The sequence below is a fragment of the Amblyomma maculatum genome, chromosome 8, assembly GCF_055883805.1.
Source record: "Amblyomma maculatum isolate TAMU_Amacu chromosome 8, ASM5588380v1, whole genome shotgun sequence".
Classification (NCBI taxonomy): Eukaryota; Metazoa; Arthropoda; class Arachnida; order Ixodida; family Ixodidae; genus Amblyomma; species Amblyomma maculatum.
In genome coordinates, this window is record NC_139351.1 from 102060607 (window position 1) to 102081088 (window position 20482).

A 20482-nucleotide genomic window follows, 5' to 3' on the forward strand; every position below is an offset into this window, starting at 1 on the left:
AGGTGGAAGAAAATGGAAATTTTGAATGGCATGAATGATGGAGAGGACCTCAAGCGAGATAATATCCGGAGGGTGGAGAAAGGAGCCGCTAATGTGAGTGACAGGGATAGATAGACGAGGATGAAAGAGGACCTGGTTTCCGGACCCGCGAGGAGCCACATAAGAAGCATCCGTGTAAGCGACTCCATGTGCATTGAAGGGCGGACTATGATGAGAGGCAGCAGCATGTCGGCGGCCAGCATGCAGGACCGGCGCCATATTGGCTGGAAGAGGAAGTGTACGGAGGTTAGTAGCCTCCGGCGGGGAAGGTGTTGGCAGAGGGACTGAATGAATGGGGGGAATATTAGCCTGGTTGAGAAGTCAGCGTCCATGAACTGTGCCAAAGAGGCGAGCTATCTGTCGGTCGCGGTGAAGGGAAAGGAGACCAGCGAATGGGGATGAAAAAGCCCGGTGGCATAAAGCTTATCGGTGGAAGTGGTTATGGGAAGACGAAGAGCATCTTTATAAAGACCGTGAAGAGCTATTGCAAGTGTGTCTATAGCTGGCTCTGGGTAAAAGAAAGATAAGGTACGAAGTACAGACATTTGTTAAGAGCCAGCGAGTGAGCCAGTCGACAGGCGTGATCTTCCCTCTGGCCAGAGGAACGTCTTACAACTCGGCGAAGGAAATGGGTGACAGACTGATAGGTAACAACAGCCGCATGGAGAGCCCGGACATCTTTAGAGGCATGCCAAGAATGGGACATTGAGAAAATTTGGGGATTGGGGAGCCGCCCAAGGTAAGGGAGATCAGTGAGTTGTGAGCTCGTTGATAGGCAGAGTGAGTCAAAAGTATAGGAGTTCTGACTTCTCGGGCGCGGAAGGCAGGCCTGCTTGGTCAAGAAAGGAAGAAATATATCCAATACCTGCTGAATGATGTCTTGAACGTGACCAGGAGATCCGCGACGGGAAAGCTGGCAACCACAGGTTCCAACAAGACGCTTTCTTTAAGCGTCCATCCTTACCCCCGTTCTGTCACCTCACACAACTCCCCACCGCAAATTATAAGCTAAAATTTATGCTAAGCTCGAGCCGAAATTCGCCGAGTTCTCCCAACAGATCCAACAGCAAATTTGACATTGGTTCCAACAACAAATGCAGCAGCAAATCCAACAACTCCCTTATGCAACAAGTCCAAATATTCGTCACAGGCCTCGAAGTTAGGGGCGAATCTACGGCAGCCCTCTTTACGACCAGGCTTAAACCATACGTCGCTTGCTTCCTGCTCCAAACCCCAGATTCCAGCTTCACCCACACTTCACCATGGCGCCCGGCCGCCACCTGCGTTAATGTGTGGCAGTGGAACTGCAGTGGATTCCGCCGCAAGCGAAGCAGCCCGGAGCAATACGTCCAGAATTCGGACTCCCCCAGGTATCATCGCCCTCCAGGAAACTCACTGCAATGCGAAACTGCATGGCTATAAATCATGCCCCTAGATGTCGCCGTTCCCGACACCGCTAGTCAAGTTTACCTGCCGTTCAATACTGCTTAGACCACCGTGACGTAGACTGCGTCTTGCTCGAACTGCTCCACCGAAAAATCGGCGACGAAAACATGTTCATTCCTAATATTCATAGCCCCCCGAAATGCAGATGACCCAATTTCACCCCCTCTCCCCCTCTCCTTTGGCACCATTCGGGTATCATATTCGGAACGAAGACGGCGCAAAGTAGGACAACCACAGAAGATGACACGACACAAAGAACGCTTATATTTATGTATCCTCATTGTAGGAGACCCGCCCACCACCCCTCTTGGGGCTAAAGCCCCGCGAACCCAAAGGGTAACAATCTATACGAGCTCCGGAACTGGGTCTCATTCTCTTTACTGACCATAACATTTCCACCCACGTAGGAGAAAGCGTGTTGGCACTTCACCTGGTCTATCATGTTCTGAAAAGCAAAAAGGAAAATGTGCGGATCGATCGGCGGCTCAACAATAGGAATGGCCTCGGAAGCTATAACTATTTCCTCGTAATATCCCTCAGCAAGTCCCCATACCTTCGAAAAGGTCGCCTGGCCCTAACCACGGATTTGGACAAGTTTCGTTCTCTTCGTGGTCAGAAAGCCCATATCTGGATTTGGACAATAACCTGGACGAGTGGGTCGGCACCCTCCAGGCAGATGTCTATGCTACTACTAACAAATCCCCTACCATGGTTGAACAACCCTATACAGACAGCCGTCTCCACCATCTATGACATGGCCCGTGAAAACATGCAAACCTGCTGGGAAACGCCGTCACAATGAAAGCTTCGGCACCGAATAGCTCAAATTCAGATCGAGACTTATTCTCTCGCCTTGGCAACCCAGCAATGGGGCCAAATTTGCGACAACCTGCGTGCGAGCTCGGGCTAACGGCTACCTTTCAGAACCGGGCGGTTACAAAACATTCCAACGGGACAGCATTTCTCGAATAGTGATGCATCACCCCGGCTCTGACCAAGATCCGCTCGGTGAACTTCGTATTGGGTATCTCAATACTGCTCGCCCAACCCTCTCCTCTTCTCCTATACGAATGATTCCAACCCACTAGATGTGCGGTGATCTCGGATGCTCCGTTGCGCCTTAACTCTGTTCCGGGATCGGACAGCATTTCAAACAAAACTCTCCGTAATTTGAATCCTGTCCATTAAGGTACTCACCGTATTTATTAATGTTTGCTGGACAGAGAATGAAATCTCCCCAGCGTCGAAACATGCACGGGTATCATTAATACCGAAGCCTCGCAGACGACTATAAAAAAAAAAAGGCGTGGGACATCTCCAGCTCTCGAAAGGGATGCTGTGTCCCTCTACGAGAGCGGGCGCAAAGGCTACCATAAGCTTGACTTGACCGAAGCCTTTGACACCGTCTCCCACGCAGCTATTCTCACTAATCTCTCCCAGCAAATCCCAGTCATCTTACCGACGTGTGTATACACACGTTCCTCTCCGGTCGTACAGGTGAACTTTGGTTGTCTACTTTCAGTCCCCATAACTTTCGGTAACAATAGCACCCCCAATGACCTGTTCTCTCCCAAATTCTTTTCAATCTCGCATTGTTCACGATGCCCCTAATTATATGCTATTCAACGGCTATCACATTCCTTATACGCGGACATCATCCGTGTTTCACCAGGCAACGACGCCGACATTGAAAACGCACTTCATCAAGCGGTGGACGTCATTGAGCCCCACGTATCCAGAAAATATCTCTCGTAATCCCTTAAAAGCTCTGAACTGCTCCTCATCCGATGTCATCCCGGCTTCCACGGTCATCATTTCATTTGCGTTACTGCTAGCGGCCATCCCATACGCGAAGTATCTACCATTAGGGTATTATACAGAGCAATCGAATAGAAAAACGCCGGTACCCTTGCTTAACTCAGTCTCTGTTTCGCAGACCATTCGTCTAATGCGGCACATTGCTAACGAAGAGGTATTAGGAAGGCTGACCTCCGACGTCTGTTTCAGGCGTTTGCTACCATTCATCCCTGCTATACCCTCACTTAGCTACCAGGAACAGGATCGTGTTGACTTCCTTAATAGACAGACATACAAAACAGCTCTTCCCTCACCGGACCCCCACCTTGAACTCCCCTCTTTAGAGGTTTAAACACTGACTGAGCCTGCTGAAGCTCACCACTCAATACGAGCATATCGGCCATACGGGACGTCACATACTCGACAGGCTCAGAACATGTAAGATAATGGAAGAAATGCCACCACTCTCCAGCAAAAAGATCAGTCTGTAATCCAGATCACCCGCCTACTCAAGAGAGTTGTCACAAGAATAAGGGCATGCGTGAATCCAACCATTTGCGCCTCATACAAGCCTTCGTTTGCACGCACGCATGCATTGCTTACGTCGCCCCTTACCTTCTTCTCACGCGAACAGATCGCGAGCGACTTGATGCCTCACTAGGTAAGGCATACAAGACGGCATCGGGTTTACCCATGCCCACTTCTACCACCAAACTGACAGCCCTCGGGATCTCTAACACAGTCGACGAACTGATTGAAGCGGGGATAACTTCCCAATATAAACGCCTCTCGTTGACACATGCGGGCCGCGCAGTGTTGCACCAGGTAGGAATTACCTCTCCGCGAGCGACTCCTATACATATATGGACATCACACCTGTACAGAGACTCAGTCTCCGTATACTTACACTTTCCAAGCGTCCAGATCATCATGCGGAGCTCGCAGTCGACCGAACCCGCCAACCAGAAAAAGTTTCGCCGGTCGGCCCGACGTTACGTACGCAGATTCCTTCTACCACCCCCTTCGCCCCGCTACGGTTGTGGCCGCATTGGCACCGCACCGAAACTGGTGCAATGTGCATGTAGAGTCCTCATTGCCACAGCTGTTACTACCACGCTTGCTCTGACCGACCCCTTCAAAAAAGTACGGTCGTTGCCGACTCTCACCAAACCATTCGTAACTTCAATGCAGGTCGTATCTCCGGACATTATCCTCCGATCTCTCACCTTACCGTATACACCTCGTCTTCTAATTGGGCCCCAGCCCATGAGGCGCTCAGCAGGAACGTACAGGTGCATGGTCTATCCCGAGGCTCAGCAGGAATGCACAGGCGCATGGTCTAGCCTGAGAGCTAAACTACAAGGCAGAGTGCTCTCCTCAGCCTGCCGCTCCCTGTGACACTCCCCAAGGCACTCATACAGTACCTGTTACGTACGCGGACATCCTCCTATATTATCGGCTCGGCCGTGTCTATATTCCTTAGCACACCGCGGAACTATCCTGGAGCGACGCCGTCCATTGGCGCAGAATACAAACATGAACGCTTCCAAACTCATGGCTATCATAGCAAACTTTTCCCAAATCTTACTGCGCCTACATGCAAACCATGCTCACAACCGGCCACATCCCTTCACATAATGTGAACATGTACACAACACAACGCTGACAATTCAACTACAGGCGTGAAGCTCCTCGACACGGAGGCGTCTGCAAGCAGATACTTATCCAAATCCGGTCCTAAACAAACTTTATTCCCAGATTTTGAAGATGAGCTGCAGAGTTTGCGGGGAGAGGAGTACCCTGAACCATATAACATGGGAGAGTTTGCATTCCCGATGCAGCGCAAACAAGATTGATTGTAGAGAAGCCTGGGAAGCTTTGCGAAAGCCCTAACCCGGAACACCAGCTGCTAGCGGTTCGACTGACTGAAGAGGCCGCCGAGATCCAAGGGATTTAGAGCAGTATCTGAATCGGATTCCCGCCTGTCCTAAGGTACCTCTCCTCTAGGGGGAAGGGCCTGGGTAGAAAAGAAGCATTTTTGGTTGAACAATAAAGTTGATTCACTCACTCCCTCCCCCCTGCGTACCACCGAGATGGCCCAACAACGGCAGCTCATTTCGCGCGCACTGAAGGTCGCAGAGCCCCAAGGGATCCCTGTCGACTTTCTCTTAACAGCGCAAACAGTCTTGGGACTGGTTCCCCCATTTTTAGAGCAAATAAAAAGTTTTTGTCATCATCGACATAAGCTAGCTTCCAAGTGACCTTCGCCGACAAGCTAGGCCCTACTTCCGTCCCATATCCACGGTAACCTAATCGTTACTGTGACAAAGACGCACGCGTCCACAAAAAATTTACAGGGTATTATGGCGCTCGCTACAACAGGGCTAAATATGCAACAAAAGTATTTAACAGGTTGGACAGCAGACTACGTCGATGCCGCCGAATACCCCGATCGCGGTGCTTTCTCGCTCCCGGTGGTAAACCACTGTGGACGCCCGTTGGTGCTGTGATCCATTCCCGTCAGATCGTCTGCAGAGGCCGAGGAGGTGGTCATAGCCTTGGCGATGGCATCCATCTCAGCTAAAACAATCTCCAGCGACTGTAAATCTACGATTCGTAATTTCACCTAAGGTCGGGTCCCCACTGTCACCCTATTCTCCCTCCACTGCACCAATCTCCATCAGATCCAATCAACCCATGTACCTGCGTACTTATCCCATGTAGGGAATGAAGCGGCCCACACTGATAATGCCCGAGGATTCGTCGATCGGGCGGGACGTGCCGAGCGCGACGGGCTCATAATAACTTAGGGCTGGTGCTCGATCTACATCAGTGTGCCACTTTTTGTCGACGACAATGTAGTTTATCCTCGTCTGCTTGCAAGGCCGGGCTTCCTGAATAACGGTGCCTTCAACACTATCGCGTTAAAATGGCATTTCATGAACGCTTTGTTCAACACCTTCCTGCCAGCTCCTTCCCTGCTGTGAGCAATGGCACTGCTCCCCTCCTGTCAGCGTGAAACGACAGTACATTTTAAGGGTTCACATTTGGCATACTTTGCTGTTATCGGCCTGCGGACAACGCCGGTATGAGTTGAGCAAGTATACTGCGTAGTCCAGAAGCTATACCCCTGCCCTGTAGCTTGGTAATTCGAGGAACGTGCTTGGGTCTTACGGAAACATGAAATCGCAATGACTGGCGTTAATTCGGGACTCACTTGGACGTCATGTCCGGCAGCCTGCTCGCGGTGCGGGTGAGGGCGGCTGGCGGTGGGGTCCGTGTTTGAGCTGGATTGCGCAGAGGTTCAGCCGCGATGACGACTCGCTGCAGGCGACTCGCGATGTTAGTAACGGCGGCTGGCGGTGGGCCTCGTGTTCGAGCTGGGTCCCAACCTAGTTCAGGCGCGACGGAGACTCGCTGCAGGCCCTCATGGCATGGTGCAAAAAAATCGCGCTGCTGCCGCCAACCTAGCTCTCGCAGGACGCCGCGGGTCGCGAGCATCGCCCCCCGTCTCTTCGTCGTCGTTTGCCACTATAGGGCCAAATGACGTTTTGCGTCTGCACAGAGGCATCTTGAGAACTTACTGTTGGCCTATATTGCACTAGCCGTTTCAAATGAATACTTTAAAAATTGCTGCAAATTGCAAGTTCGAAATAGAGAAGTTTTTTCAGCAACAGACTCCCCGGCAGACGTAATTTACCATAAAAATTCTTATCAGATAAATAATTCTCGAAAATCCATATTAAAATTACAATTCATTCACTTGGGTGGTTAGTTTTAATAGGGGAAATAGAAGCAGTCCACAAGACAATGCCATATCAATTTTTGAAACGAAGAATACCTCTGTTTATAAGGTCCCGCAGTGATTAGATATCCGAAACCAAGCGCATTAGACGCGCAGGAATCTCGGTGCAAACGCGGTGACCAATGACGTTTTGCAGTCAATATGCACCCAGTGCGAACTGCATGCGCCTCTGAAGGAAGATATTATCCCCAAAAGTTTGCAACGGATATCGGCGACCTAAAATAATGCTCCTCCCATTTCCCTCAAATCAGCACACGTTGACGCTCGAAGAATATAAAACAGGTCAAGGGTTCGCCTAACCGCGCCCCGTACGTCCGCGTCATTTGGAGCGCCTATTGACGGCGCAGGTTGGCCTTTGCCACTTCCTGGTACACTGAGGTGTTAGCGAGTTTCTCAGGATCCCCACGATGTCATTCACCGGAATGTCCAAGACATATGTGTTTCAAATGACCATGGCGGGTTGCGGGAGGTAGCTATCAGCTGCTCACTGGTTAGGCCGGCACTGCTCAAGCCAGGAACGGGTGTCTTAGTAAGGCTGTTAGCTGCCCTTCAAAGCGGCAAAAGATTGCCGTCGCACCAAAGGTTGGTTACGGTCCAGTTAAGATAACATAACGGACTGGAAAACATTACGGAACGCAGTTTGTGGCAGAGCCTCGCATTGTTAGCTAATCGGCGCTTCCAGTGGCAAATCACTTCGCGATGCCGATGTCCGGGGATCTTCAGTGGCGCGCTGCATTGAGAAGTATCAGGCTCATGGGCACACACATACGGCAACCGTCATTTATTAGTTGTAGTGGATATGGGCAGTGAAATATGCTTGGCATTGTTAACCGCGATGTTAGAGCAGTGAAGAGCGATCGATGGGATGTGCCGTGCCGCGTAGTGCTTCAGACCCAGTGCTGGCTTTGAGCCGGCTGCTTTGGCTGTCGCTCATGCTCTTGTTGGGAATCCCCAGCCACGCTGAGCGATTCCCCGTTGGTGATATCCAGGTGACTGACGGAAGACCAGGCGCGGGTGGCGAGAAGCGGCAGCTGGAAGTTGTCCCACTCCAGGGAGTGCGAGTCGGACTGCGCGTCCGCGCTGACAGTGCGGTTGCTCCCGCGAGACGTGTCGCTGACGTCGCTGCCAGACGGTGTCGCGATCCTGGTTGCCTCATGACGCAGGCGACTCATGAGATGACATGACGTGGCTGTATGGAACTGCGTACACTGAAGAGAGAAAAGAAACAAAAAGAAACGGGGAACTTAACTCGCACTGTAAGGGTATACACGCCCGTCTACTCTGGTGGATCCTCGCTCGCTTACATGAATTTTACTGCTTAGTTAACCACTGATTTTTTTATTTTGTGCCTCTTCTCTAAATAATAGTCAATAACACACAATATTAGGCTACCACTTTATGTGAAAGACCACAAGAGATAGACATGAAAACCCGCTTTAACCAATATGCCATACGTACGAACATGTTTGTGCGTGGCCAAGCATTGGCGTTTCTGACTTGGGATTCAACAGTACCGGGTTCGATTCCCATCTCAAACGAGCTGTCAACTCGGCCATGCTATGTGGTCTGCTGACGTCGCACAACCCGCCGACCAATCACTGCATAGAACCTGCCGAAAAATCACGGCCATGGCTCTGGAAGGTGGTAATTGGTAGGGGACATGGCCGTACACCGTGTGCTCGTTGGGTTGTGTGACTTATAGGGAGGTCTTTCATGTAATGTGGTAACTTACAATTGCATGATAATGATTGTGTGTGGGATAATAGAGGTACAAATTAAAAGATTACTACACAGAGTTAAGCGAGCAGCAATGGGCATCTACGGGAACGGGGATCTTGCAAGAGTAGCCGGTCATTAAAGCTTTCATGTGTTACCCTTAAAAAAGGCGGAGGTCAGGTGTCCTCCCAGTTTTATTTCTCTGAGCATCACAATAATTTCACACCGAACACGCTTACTTATTCTGCTGCAGAGGAAGGGCTAGAATATATCGAATTTCCTCCCATCTCATTCTTAATCCTTTCGCGCTTTGTCTTATCTTCAAGCGACGCTCGACTACTCTGCTGTCGCCGGGGGCTCTGGCGGGAGCAGCGTAATAGAGCGTTACAACTTTTCGCGGCAACGCTTTTCACTGGTCGGCTGTTGCGTCCACGGTAACCTTATGTCTCGATCGCAGAATTTGGAGCGTTATCTTGCGCCAGCGTGGACTACGCTGGTAGTAAATAAATGTTATGCGTACTGCTTCAACGACGCGCACATGCAGGAGTGCCTGAGCTACATGACAGCGCGAAAAATGCGAGGACGAAAAAAGATTTCGTTCACGACGCTAGTATCGGACACAAGTATGGAGCGCCTCGTTCTTTGCGGCACATCTGTTGGTCAGCTCTTGTAACGAAATCGTATAGCATCCCTTACTGAAAAGCCAAAAGTTCTAAGGGACAATAACCTCAAAATCTCATCTAATCGCAGACTCTCATACGGTACACATCATTATCATAAAATATCATACATAGTTTATGATAATGCGCAAGGAACTATGAGATCCTATGCAATTATATGCGACGTGTATGCAAATTCTTATGTTGACTTAATAGGCTTCGTAAGTTTCGACTAACCGTTACACCACTTCGCCGCAGAACTCACCATGGTCGAGTGCAGGATGGGTGTGCGGTTCGAGAATCCGTGGCACGTGCAACTGGGCATGCGGAAATCTTCGCAACACATGGACGTCGCCGGGCTGTTGTACCGCGGATGGTACGGCGAGGTAGACCCGTCGGGTGAAGACCATCCGCTGCTCCCGTGTTCGGCCATCATGCTGAACGTAGCCCGCTCCTGCTGACGATCGCCGCACAGGGCGTTCTCACAGATGCCCTCCTCGCGACGACCGCGGTGGGTCACGTGCGAACGGCGTCGACGTCGCTTGCGGTGATGGCCGTGAATGCGGCGAGGCTCGCGCCGCGGTTGCGCGCACGATAGCAGGAGCACGGAAAACGCTAGCACGGCGAGGAACACGACGACCACGACCAACGCTGCGACGATGCAGGCTAGTACACCTTGGCCCAGAGGGCAGGACGACGCACCATCAACGGGCGGACCGACGGTGGCAGGTGGCAGCGGCGTTGTAGTTCCCGAAACTCCAGCCGAGCGCATGGTACACGTGCGTGGTGGATAATTGGCTTAACTCGCCGACGCGGCGGACCTTGGGCGCTCGCTGGGGGCGGGATGCATGTCACAAGAGCATCTGGGCTAACCCTAAAACGGTTTTTGTGAAGCTGAATGGTGGGCGTTGCCGCAGGATTGCGCAGAAGTGCCTGAAGATCATTATGCGCACGACACGGTGTAGTTCATGGCTTCTTGCGGGCTATCTTCAATAAACGATATGATAAGAAACTTCTATTAACCTTGAGTGCGTGCGTTGCGATATCTCCTTGGATCTTGATAGCACAGGTCGGTTATTGGCTCACTAGCTCTTATAATCGAATTTCGCGTCTTGCGCTCGTCTCGGATACGGTAAAGACGATAAGGAGCCTGGATGAGCCCGTTGCATTTGAAGGGAGCCAGACTACTGTGCCCAAGGACGCGGGATCGAATCCCGGCCTCGGAGGCCGCTTTTCGTTGGCGGCGAAAAGCAAGGTGCCTGTGTGCTGTGCGAGGTCAGTGCACGTTAAAGAACCCAAGGTGGTCGAAATTTCCGGAGTCCTCCACTACGGCGTCTCTCATAGCCTGAGTCGCTTTGGGACGTTAAACCCCACAAACCAAACAAACAAACCAGACCATAGGACAGCACATGCACTTTATTGATCCGGCGATGATGTGGATGTCAGAATGAGAACTAGCGATGCGTCCTTTTAAAGTTCGCCGCCTTCTTGGATGTGCTTGTGCAAAGCATAGCAATGAGTTTGTTGCTTTTAACATTAACGCCTCGACTGCGCTGTTTGGACCCGACGCCGCGTCAGTGTAGACTAGGCCGGAGCGCTAGTGATGTTTTTCGTCCGGTTTTTTGTAGCGACAGCTCCACTATGTCAGCCGCTTCGTCTCTTCGCCGTGGTTGCACCTTGACCGTGGTCTCACTGACCTTGAGCCGTTGAGAAGGAAAAAAAGAAGGCGGTAGTAGTGTGAGTATAGTAGTGGTAGTAGTAGTAACCGTGGGAGGCGGTAGCTAGCACTGGGTCTAAGGCTTCCTGACATTACGTTCGGCAGGATCGAGCTGCCATCTCGGCCTTCTCCTCTCATATTGAAGGGCGATATCACAATCAGACTGCCAAAACATTTGCATTCACGTTATCCCTAGGCCACGCAGGCATGTTCATACGGCTCGGTCAAAGCGGGGCTTTATATGTTGGCTAGTAGCTTTCGTTACCGCGTCATCACGAAAGTGGCAGTGAAAACAGAGAAAGAGGTGCTGTAGTGGGAGGGCTTCGGATCCACCGCGCAACAGACGCTTTCGCCTCATTGCACTTTAGTGGTCAAAAGTGCCACCTAAGCATAAACTATAGAGTAAACTACTATGTGCAAAAGCCATGTATTTACTTTCAAGCCGTACCTAAGCGTAGCCATGCAGATAGCTCTTGCGTAACTCCAGGTTTATAATCACAAGCTGATCCACAGCTAATTTTTTCACTTACTTCTTCATGCTAGTAAAATAAGACGTTTCCCTGGCCTTGGTTCAGTTGTAGATCGGTAGCTGCTGGAGGTTTTCCTCCAGTGTTTCGTGCGCTGGTACACCTATAGTCTAAATCGGTGCAGACTCCTCCGTTGACATGGTGGCTGGCGTCGTATCTCGGGCCTTTGGCATTAACCAGGGCGGTCTAGGTTGAGGAGCGGTGGAGTGTTAATTATTTTGCAATATATTTATTAAATGAGCTGTATAGGAAAGCCGGTGGTGACAAAAATAAACGGAACAAAGTGTTCATACTGAAAAGTCAGAAATTTTCAACAATTTTAGGACAATTAAACTGATCATTAACCTTTTAACGAACAGTGTCGCGAATTCGAGGCATACCGATTGCACGCTATAGACCTTTTCACCGGGCGAAGGAGATGTCGAAATGTGTCCTCTCTGGATTGCAGAAAACCCGGTTTCGCTGTGACTTCCACTGCGCTAGCCACAAGGGCGAAATGCAGTCCAGCGAGCACTATGGTGGTGTACAAAGGTGTGTATATGCACAAATCTACACGGGGCTTGCACGCAAGCAGCCACAGCTTTCTCGGTGCCACTGCGACCATCTTGGTAATAGTAGTTCGAATTGGACAGCTCTTCCACAACGACGTAATTTGGAGCCTCAGCATTCACAGCTGACATTGCTGGGTAAACCAGCCCTGTCAATTTCTTTGACAAGACTGTACATGTGATTTTCAGGTCAAACTGCGACAGTCTTGTCAATTGTGAAGAGCTCTTTGTATTTGTCGCATTTAAATCTCTTCGAAGCGATGTGAATCGAGTAACCATCGAGTAACCACTGGAACGGCATCCTTAAGTTTTGACAGCGCCTGTTCGGTAACACCGATGTTGAATTTCCCGTTTAGCACGGCTGTTTGCGTTTGAATTGCTCTTCCCAATTTCGGTTTTTCTCGTTGTTGATTGCAGATACCGCACTAATTTGTGAAGGTGTGCTCAGTAGTCGCAACTTGTTCTCACATTCATAGATTTGCCCGTGGTTACGGCGCTCGACTACTGTTCCCAAAGATGCGGGATCGAATCCCGCCCTCGGTGGCCGCTTTTCGATGGAGGCGAAAAGCACTGCGCCCGTGTGCTGTGCGATGTCAGTGCACGTTAAAGAACCCCAGGTGGTCTAAATTTCCGGAGTCCTCCACCACGGCGTCTCTCACAGTCTGAGTCGCTTTGGGACGTTAAACCCCGCAAACCAAACCGTCATAGATTTGCCTTACGGATAAATGACATTGCGAACCAGCCAGATATCGGTAACATCCAAAGCGGTCTTCTAAAGGTCGGTCTGGAACTTCCCAAGAAGCGCAAAGGACATCTTGAGCTCCTCAAAGCTTGCCTCAATAAATGCTTGAGTCGTCTTTATCAGAGCTCTATGAGTTTCGCCAGACAACTTACAGGCATCCGCCCTGCTTTCCTTCCATTCCTCCAACCAGTCCAAGAAATCGCTCAGAAAAGAAAGCCTCGAGTCGGATGGAGAAGGGTAGACGGGGTTTTGATATTCATCCCTTAGTCTTCGTCCCTCAGTCCTTCGAAAGTAGTTTTGACGTTGACATCTTTCCACCATTTTACTATTGTATCTCTAAAACTGGCGGTCTCTCCGTGGTGTTTTAAGCTGTGCTTGGCTCCAATCACTCGAAGAGAGTTCTTTCCGGAATCATTAAATACCTGCAATGCAAGTTTGACATTCTGTTTCTCAATGTCTGTTGGATAAACAGCTTTCCTGGACAGGGTGTAGCCGTACCGGAGTAACTGCTCACTCTCTAAATTACATGCGTCTTTGATGGTCTTACGCATAATGCATGCGCCGCTCCTCCGTCGTGCTTTGCTTGAAACTCAGGGAACCAGAAACAGTGCTCATTTTGCTTTAATAACCAGTTGTTGCGCACCTACCTCAGTAAGTGTACTGGGTGCATCAAGCCCCTTCTCTCCACAGGTAGCTTGGGTAATCTGGGTAGTACCGTTGGTACGGCCTCAGGCCGAAGCCGCAAACGTGAGAGCGACGCTGTTACTGTGCGGCCGGTGGCTTAATCAATACATCTTGCTTCTCGAACGATGTATTCGGCTTTAAAGTGACGCTCGCACACCTAAACAAAGGAATATATCCTAACATAAGTGCGGCTACTTGGCTGTATTCGACTTTAAAGTGACGCTCGCACACTTAAACAAAGGGGAAATATATCCTAACATAAGTACGGCTACTTGACATCGCGGGCTATGCGTGACACATTTCTCCCTTACGTGCCACAAAGGAGTTGTAAGCAAGGCTTGCAACCCCAAGGGTAGAAGCAACTTGCTCGGAAAATAATAAGCATATAACAAAATTTTTCACCCTGGAGTTCGCTGACATGACCAGGTTTCCGCGTGGAATTGCACGTATCCACGCTTTTCTTGCTTCGTCGGCTTTAGGGAATTTTGGGGCCTGTTTTGTAATTGTCATTGCACCGCAGTATAGCAGTACACAACACTTCCTCGGCATTTCGCAGTTGGTTCTAATTCTTTACAGCCCTGTTCTGCACACACAACACTCGATAAACACTGATGTCAGTCGCCGTTGCGGTTCACGCACAGAACCAAAGATTCGACCAAACGACCACGTGCGTTTCACGGCGACATGGATGAGCGTCCCAACAATGCCACTGTAGACGCCGCTGTGCCGGAGACGGCGGTCCCACAGTGCGCACAGTCACGGACTGTCCGTGTCTACTTGCTGACAGCTGTCCGGCGTTCAATGTTTCTCGGGCAGGCCAGAAGCCCAGCTCACCAGTCAAGCTCCAGGGCCGGCGGCCATATTGAGTTAGACTCCGAGCGTATTCTGAGTACTTTTCGTGTTCCTGCAGACGATATCGGGCACTAAATAATGACACAAGCTCCAGCTTTGCATCTTCGCTTTCTTGTCTTAATTTCTCTACAGACGGAAGCGTCCAGAGCCCCGAACACGGACTGTTTATTCGCGCTGTCAAGTTCTTTACCTGTTTCGCAATATTATCAGCGTGCAGGTCTGAAAGCGTCCCAAGCGAACCGCTGTGTACTGAAGCAGCTAACGCTTATTGTAAATGTCTTTTCTGGCGCTTTCGTTAGCTTTCGAATGCAGTTAGCTGGGCCTTTGTGGGAACTTCACCAGTATGCAACGATAAACCGACCCTGCCCTGAGTTCTGCAAAATGCTCCGCATTCAGGCATGTCACGCTCCGTTTGCAAAAAGCACCGATAAAATTGGCACCTCTGTTATCTATTTTTAGCGTTACACGCCAAAATATAAACGTGCGTGCGGCGTCACTGCGAAGAGTCGTGGTGACTGATGGTTGGCATCGTCTGCTGAAAGCAAACAATGGAAGGAGCTTGGAAGGTCATGTGACCACACTCTGCTTCCTGTCATGTGGCCACGGGAACACCCCGGCCTGGAAAACAATTTCCTCTAGGTGGCGTTGCTATGATGCGCCAACAATGATCCTCCTCTGTCCTCCACATTGGTTAGACGTACAAGATCAAATTAAGATCATGCCTTCTGCAATGAAGATAGGAAAACAATACTTGTCCATGTGAAAGGGCAGTGGCGTCTACTACCGGTTTAAGTTTGTCCGCACTAGTACGTCTGTTCTGGATTCACATCCAGTTTACGTTTTATATGTTTTAATTTACTTATTTGTTGATTAATTCATTTTTCATCAGCATCGCCTGCTTCAGGCATTACCGCAGGAGGACATATTCACAAGAAGAGTATAACGGCAGTCACTCGCGCAAGCTGTGGTAAAATGCATAATTTGCTGTCACCAAGGCATTATTTGTTGGCATAGGATTTCTTTCTCTTATCGGGCGCGCAGCGAAAGAATAACGCAAAACGTCACTTCAGTTTACTTATTGCGTCTAGAATTTTTCGTCGCGTGCTAATAAACATTTACTTACTCGTACTGCGTTGATTTGGCTGTCTGGCGTGCTGAACTGCTTTTTTTTTCTTCTTTTCTGTTCTTTCAAAAGGAGAACCAACGCGCTCGCACGTATGTGGGCATGCGTATTTTTGAGATGAGGGCCCGAATATTTTGTGTAACGCGCCGTCTGCCGACGGTTCGATCTTTTTTTCTTCAGTTGCAAAAGCCGATTCGTCCTCACCATCCTGCGCGGAAGCTTTTCATATTGCGTGTTAGCTGTACTAACGGCACCGGAACACAGCACTTGGAATAAAAAAAGTACCAGAATGGAAGCTTGGGCGAGTTGGTGACAATTCACTTGCCACATAGCGCCAAACAGACAAGGACGCAGCGGGACATACTGGACGGGTACTATATGTGGCAAGCGCCCGTCCTGTATGTCTCGCTGTGTCCTTGTCTGTTTAGCGCTATCTGGCAAGTGAAAAAAAAAAGAAAAAAAAAAAGAAAATTGAAGTATAGCTTAGAACGGCCTTTTGCGGGCTAGTTGGTAATCCATATTTAAACAGGTACAGTAGCGCAGACAGAGGCGGAAATAAGGTAGGAGACGAGCACAGCGCTGACTTTCAATTCACATAACAGCAAAGATTGTATAAATGCCGTTTCTCTTCCAATGAGTTGAAAGTCAGCGCTGTGTTCGTCTCTTTCCTTATGGCCGCGTATCTGCGCTACTGTAGCTGTCTATACAATGAAACATAGCGGTGTCCGGCAACTGAAGCACTTTTTTTTTCTTCTTTTTTTTTTTTATAGTGAACTGCTTGTAGTAACTTTAGCAGGAGGGCATCAAGACAAACGCACTAGCTCTGGCAGTCAGCGTAAACTAGTAATGACAATACTAATATAATAACTAGCGTGAACTTTAGTTTCAAGTCAGAGTGCGGCCTTGTTGCGACCTAACTGCTACTAAAAACACTCAAGAGCGTGACCTTTGCTGAGATTTATGTTTTGAGCAATGAGACAAGAAAAGTGCGGCACCACAAGCAGTTATCAAATTCTATGCGCCGGGTTGCAATTAGTAAATGTATTATTGATAATGATTTCATAATATGAAGCTTACTAGCCCCGAAAATATTTTTTTATGAATGAATGAAGAAGGGGTGAAAGGGAGGGGGGCTGATCGGCCCACGCAGGCGCTCCAATTAGTACGTGCGAGTCTACAGTGCTTGTAAACACTGCCCCCGCATATGTGTGAAGGCGGGCTGTTTGGTTAATACTTCATGGGGCGGGGGGGGGGTCGGAGGAGAAAAAAAAAAAGAGAGCCCGAAGAAATATTACGGAAAGTGGAAGGACTGAAAACCATGCATCTGTCAATCCTCACAATCTCTAACTGTAAACTCTCGTAACTGCCGTGAATAAGTCCTCCAGTAGTTTACCCTCACCGTTCCCCACCCCCAACACAACGACGTAATTTTTGACGTGGAACTGCCTTGACCAAGATAATGACAGAAGCGGCATTTACATGGACTTGACAGGAGCGGGTTGAGTTGTCGGGTCGAAAATCGGTTACAGGGTTCATGTAGACGCTGGTCGAGAAGTCGAATCAAGTCAACTCCGGCGCAGGGGGTAGGTTATTGACTCGCTCTGCTGCAGGAAGCATGCAAACGCGTTGAAGTTGCGTCGGGACACAGTAAAACGCAGTCGAGTCCATATGTAAACAGGGCTAGGGTCCTTTGGTGACGCCCCATGGCTTTACATTTTTTTCAATTCCCACCTTTAAAAAACAAACTTGACAAGAATGGCAAGCAGTACAGGTGTCAGAATGAGTTCCTTTTCACATCAGACAAAATACGCCGTGCATGCCCAGACGTCTTGAAGTAAATTTTGGCTAATCTGTGTAGTCCCTAATCTGAGGTCACAATTTGCAACCGATTAAGTTGCCGAAATCGGGTTCGTGCTGAGGTACGTGAGGAAGGAGCGATCAACATCCACAACTGGTCGTTGAAATTAGAGCATTTATTTTACAAAGGTGGTTGTCTAGAGGAGGTAGGCGGTTAGCTCCCCATCCTGGCAGTGTCAACGCCGTCTCGTGATCACGGGCGTAGGTGGCTCAGGTCCTGGGCGTCGGGAAGGCTGTATAGGCCAGAGGGGTGATGTCGTCTTCATCATAGAAGCGGAATCGGCCCAAAGCAAGTCCAAGACTCCTATGTCGCAGCAGGCAGGGTGCCGTCGGTTGTCGGAAGAACGCCTTAAATGGCTCGAAAGGGCCACTTCACTATCCCTCCGCTAACCAGTTCGGGACTTAAACTTCTCTGATGTAGCCAGATCTGCCCTATCTTGTGTCCCGCAGTTTTTAGTGCGTAGCTCTACTAGCCGCAATCACGGATTTCGCCGATGTCTGTCCGAAGCCGCTCACTCTCTCTTCGTGAACTTGCGGAGAAAGAGAAGGTGGCGACGTGCGTCGCCACCGTCGTGCGGCTCAGCATTGAGAAGGCGGAGCGGCCGCCCAGCTGCAGCACAAGCCGCTCTCTCTCTCTCTCTCTCTCTGTGTCCATCCGTCTCTGCTTGAACTTGAAGAGGAGGAAGGGGAAGTGGCGACGACAGCAACACGTGACTTAATACTGAGGGGGCGGAGCGGCCGCATAGATGCACCCAGTGAAAGAGGAGCGTGTCAGTTGAGGACGCGGCAGCCGTCACTGGGCGGCGTTGCACAAGCCTGTGTTACTGTAGAGTGAGCAGTCATGTGTCGCTCGCGCGTTCTCAACTGCGGCATCTCTCCTCTCGCATCAGTCACTCCTTAGTCTTCACGGACAGCAGTCGCGCAAGCGCGGTGTTCCCTGGACCTCGGCACCGAGCCACTCGCCGCGTCGTGAAGCGGCTTGTGCTTACCTCCGCGACTAAGCAGTGCTATGTACCTACTTCGCATTTGATTAGCTATGCAAATCGGCCGTAATTTTTTTTCTTGACGTTCGATGCTGTATGATACTGCGGTCAATCCTTTCGCCGCCAACGTCCTCGCCCAGCTGTACCTTTGGGTCAGGCCCGTGGTTCCAATGGGGGGCTGCTGTGTCAAGGTCGCTGGCTCATTAGCGTGCAGCCGAACCGCCTTTCCCAAATTTGCTGTTGGCCCATTCTCTATTACGCTTTTTGACACTTTTACGACGTCGGCGATCCTTGGAAATAACGCGTTTCTCCGGAACTTCCGATCGTTGCAACTTGCGTCGTCTCGATTCTCAAAACTAGGTAGTCGGGCACCGGTGTGGCATCTAACCGAGGTCCGTCTCTTTGTATAGCGCTGCTTCCGGGTGGCGGCGATGGGTTGTCTCCTTGGAGGGGGCAAGCACAATAGGCCAGCTTGTCGGGCGCGCACGCCAGAAATCTAGTCAGGATTTACTAGCTTTTGTAGGCTTACAGAAATGTTGAGAACTTTAGGCAGGCTCTCTCGAGACATGGGACCGGCCGTGCACGGCACAAAGCGCTTTTTTCCGTGTCGCTCTCACGTCCGGGTCTCTTTATTTGCGCTTCGCCAAAATGAGCAATATCTCTTCCTCTCTCAAGGGAGGTGTCATGGCGGAAATCTGTTGCCCCTCCCCCGTCCATGCTTTTTTTTTTTTTTGCTGCGGTATGTCATGCAGGGTTTCAGCAGGACCAAAGTTGAACAGTGACAGAGCTGACTCACTGTCACTTGCTGCACCTAGCCCTTATCCTGATTTTCTGCCCACACAGAGCTTCCATGACGTTCCAACCAGTCGTCTCGAGCATGCTCGTGAATGTTCAAGATGCAAGTTGATAGACTCTCGAAGCGATTTGTCTTAATGAAGAAACTGGCAGATGTTGCCAACATTTACGCACTTTCTCCTGTGGCGATGCTGTTTCAATCATATTTTTTTTTCGAGAAGTTATGATTTCGTTACCTCCCATTTATATCCATTCTATCAAAGTAAAGGGACGGAAATTTGCCTTTCTGTCACTAAAAAAGAAACAAGAGCATGAAAAGTGGACTAGGGCTCTATGAAAGAAATCATGTTTATGGTCTGCTAGGTGTTATCGTCTCGTTGGTATCCGTGTACAGAAAAAACAGGTGCTGTTCGCTACACGCGGAACCGAAACTTTCGCGATAATTGGAGGCATTCAACGGTGGATAGCAAAGCAATGTCCTGGCACGCAGAAGTCTACGGCGAGTTGACGTGGTATTGTTGTCGAGTCCTTTCAACACGGATTGAACAGGTCCAGCCCAGTTTGGGAATGTGTCTTCTTAGAAGACTTATGCACATGTCTCCTGAGGGAAGCATGCTGCGCGTCTTCCCCATGCATACTTGGAATGCACCTAGATAGATAATCATTAGCATTCCCTTTTTAACGGGTTGGTGAGAAGTGTCACTTAGCTCAAATACGTTGAGTGCTCAATATCTTGCTTTCAAGTTAATTGATTATTTTCTCTGCACAGTCCAACCTTTTTCCAGTAGGGCACCCCTCTTGCGGTCGCCAGGCGAAGTACGATTGACGGAACAGGTTACCGAGAATTTGTGCAAATTCGTTCTTAGTAGTGGGGTGGGCTTATTTTCCACAGTAGTTGAACGCAGGGCTGGTCTCACCTAGCCTGTGCAGAGACGCGTGAGTCATCTGTGAACATACCTTAGTCCTGTTTACATGGACCCGACAACGGGGTCGAGTTAAGTAGACTCGACCGAGTTTATATGAACCCGACCCGACGAGCGCAGAACCGGCTCTGGATGAGCGGCGATTATGGCGGCACCTCGCATCGAGGCTAATAACTAGCAGACGACACCCGATTCTGTTTTACCCACGCATCTCTAGCGTTTTCCGCACTGATCTCCTCTCCCACTGTGCCCCGACTCAACCTGACAGC

The 20482-nt window shown here is 49.9% G+C and overlaps 1 protein-coding gene and 1 pseudogene across 1 annotated transcript; both read right to left on the minus strand.

Annotated features, from left to right (window-relative positions):
- Positions 1-7853: 7853 nt before the first annotated feature.
- Positions 7854-10427, minus strand: LOC146182029 (uncharacterized). Its single transcript, XM_084577031.1, has 2 exons — positions 9728-10427; positions 7854-8295 (listed from the first exon to the last, which is right to left on the minus strand). Exons 1-2 carry the CDS (start codon positions 10232-10234, stop codon positions 7975-7977), a joined length of 828 nt encoding a protein of 275 aa, XP_084433157.1. The 5' UTR covers positions 10235-10427; the 3' UTR covers positions 7854-7974.
- Positions 10428-12185: 1758 nt separating this feature from the next.
- On the minus strand, positions 12186-13547 carry LOC146182030 (uncharacterized; annotated as a pseudogene).
- Positions 13548-20482: the final 6935 nt, after the last annotated feature.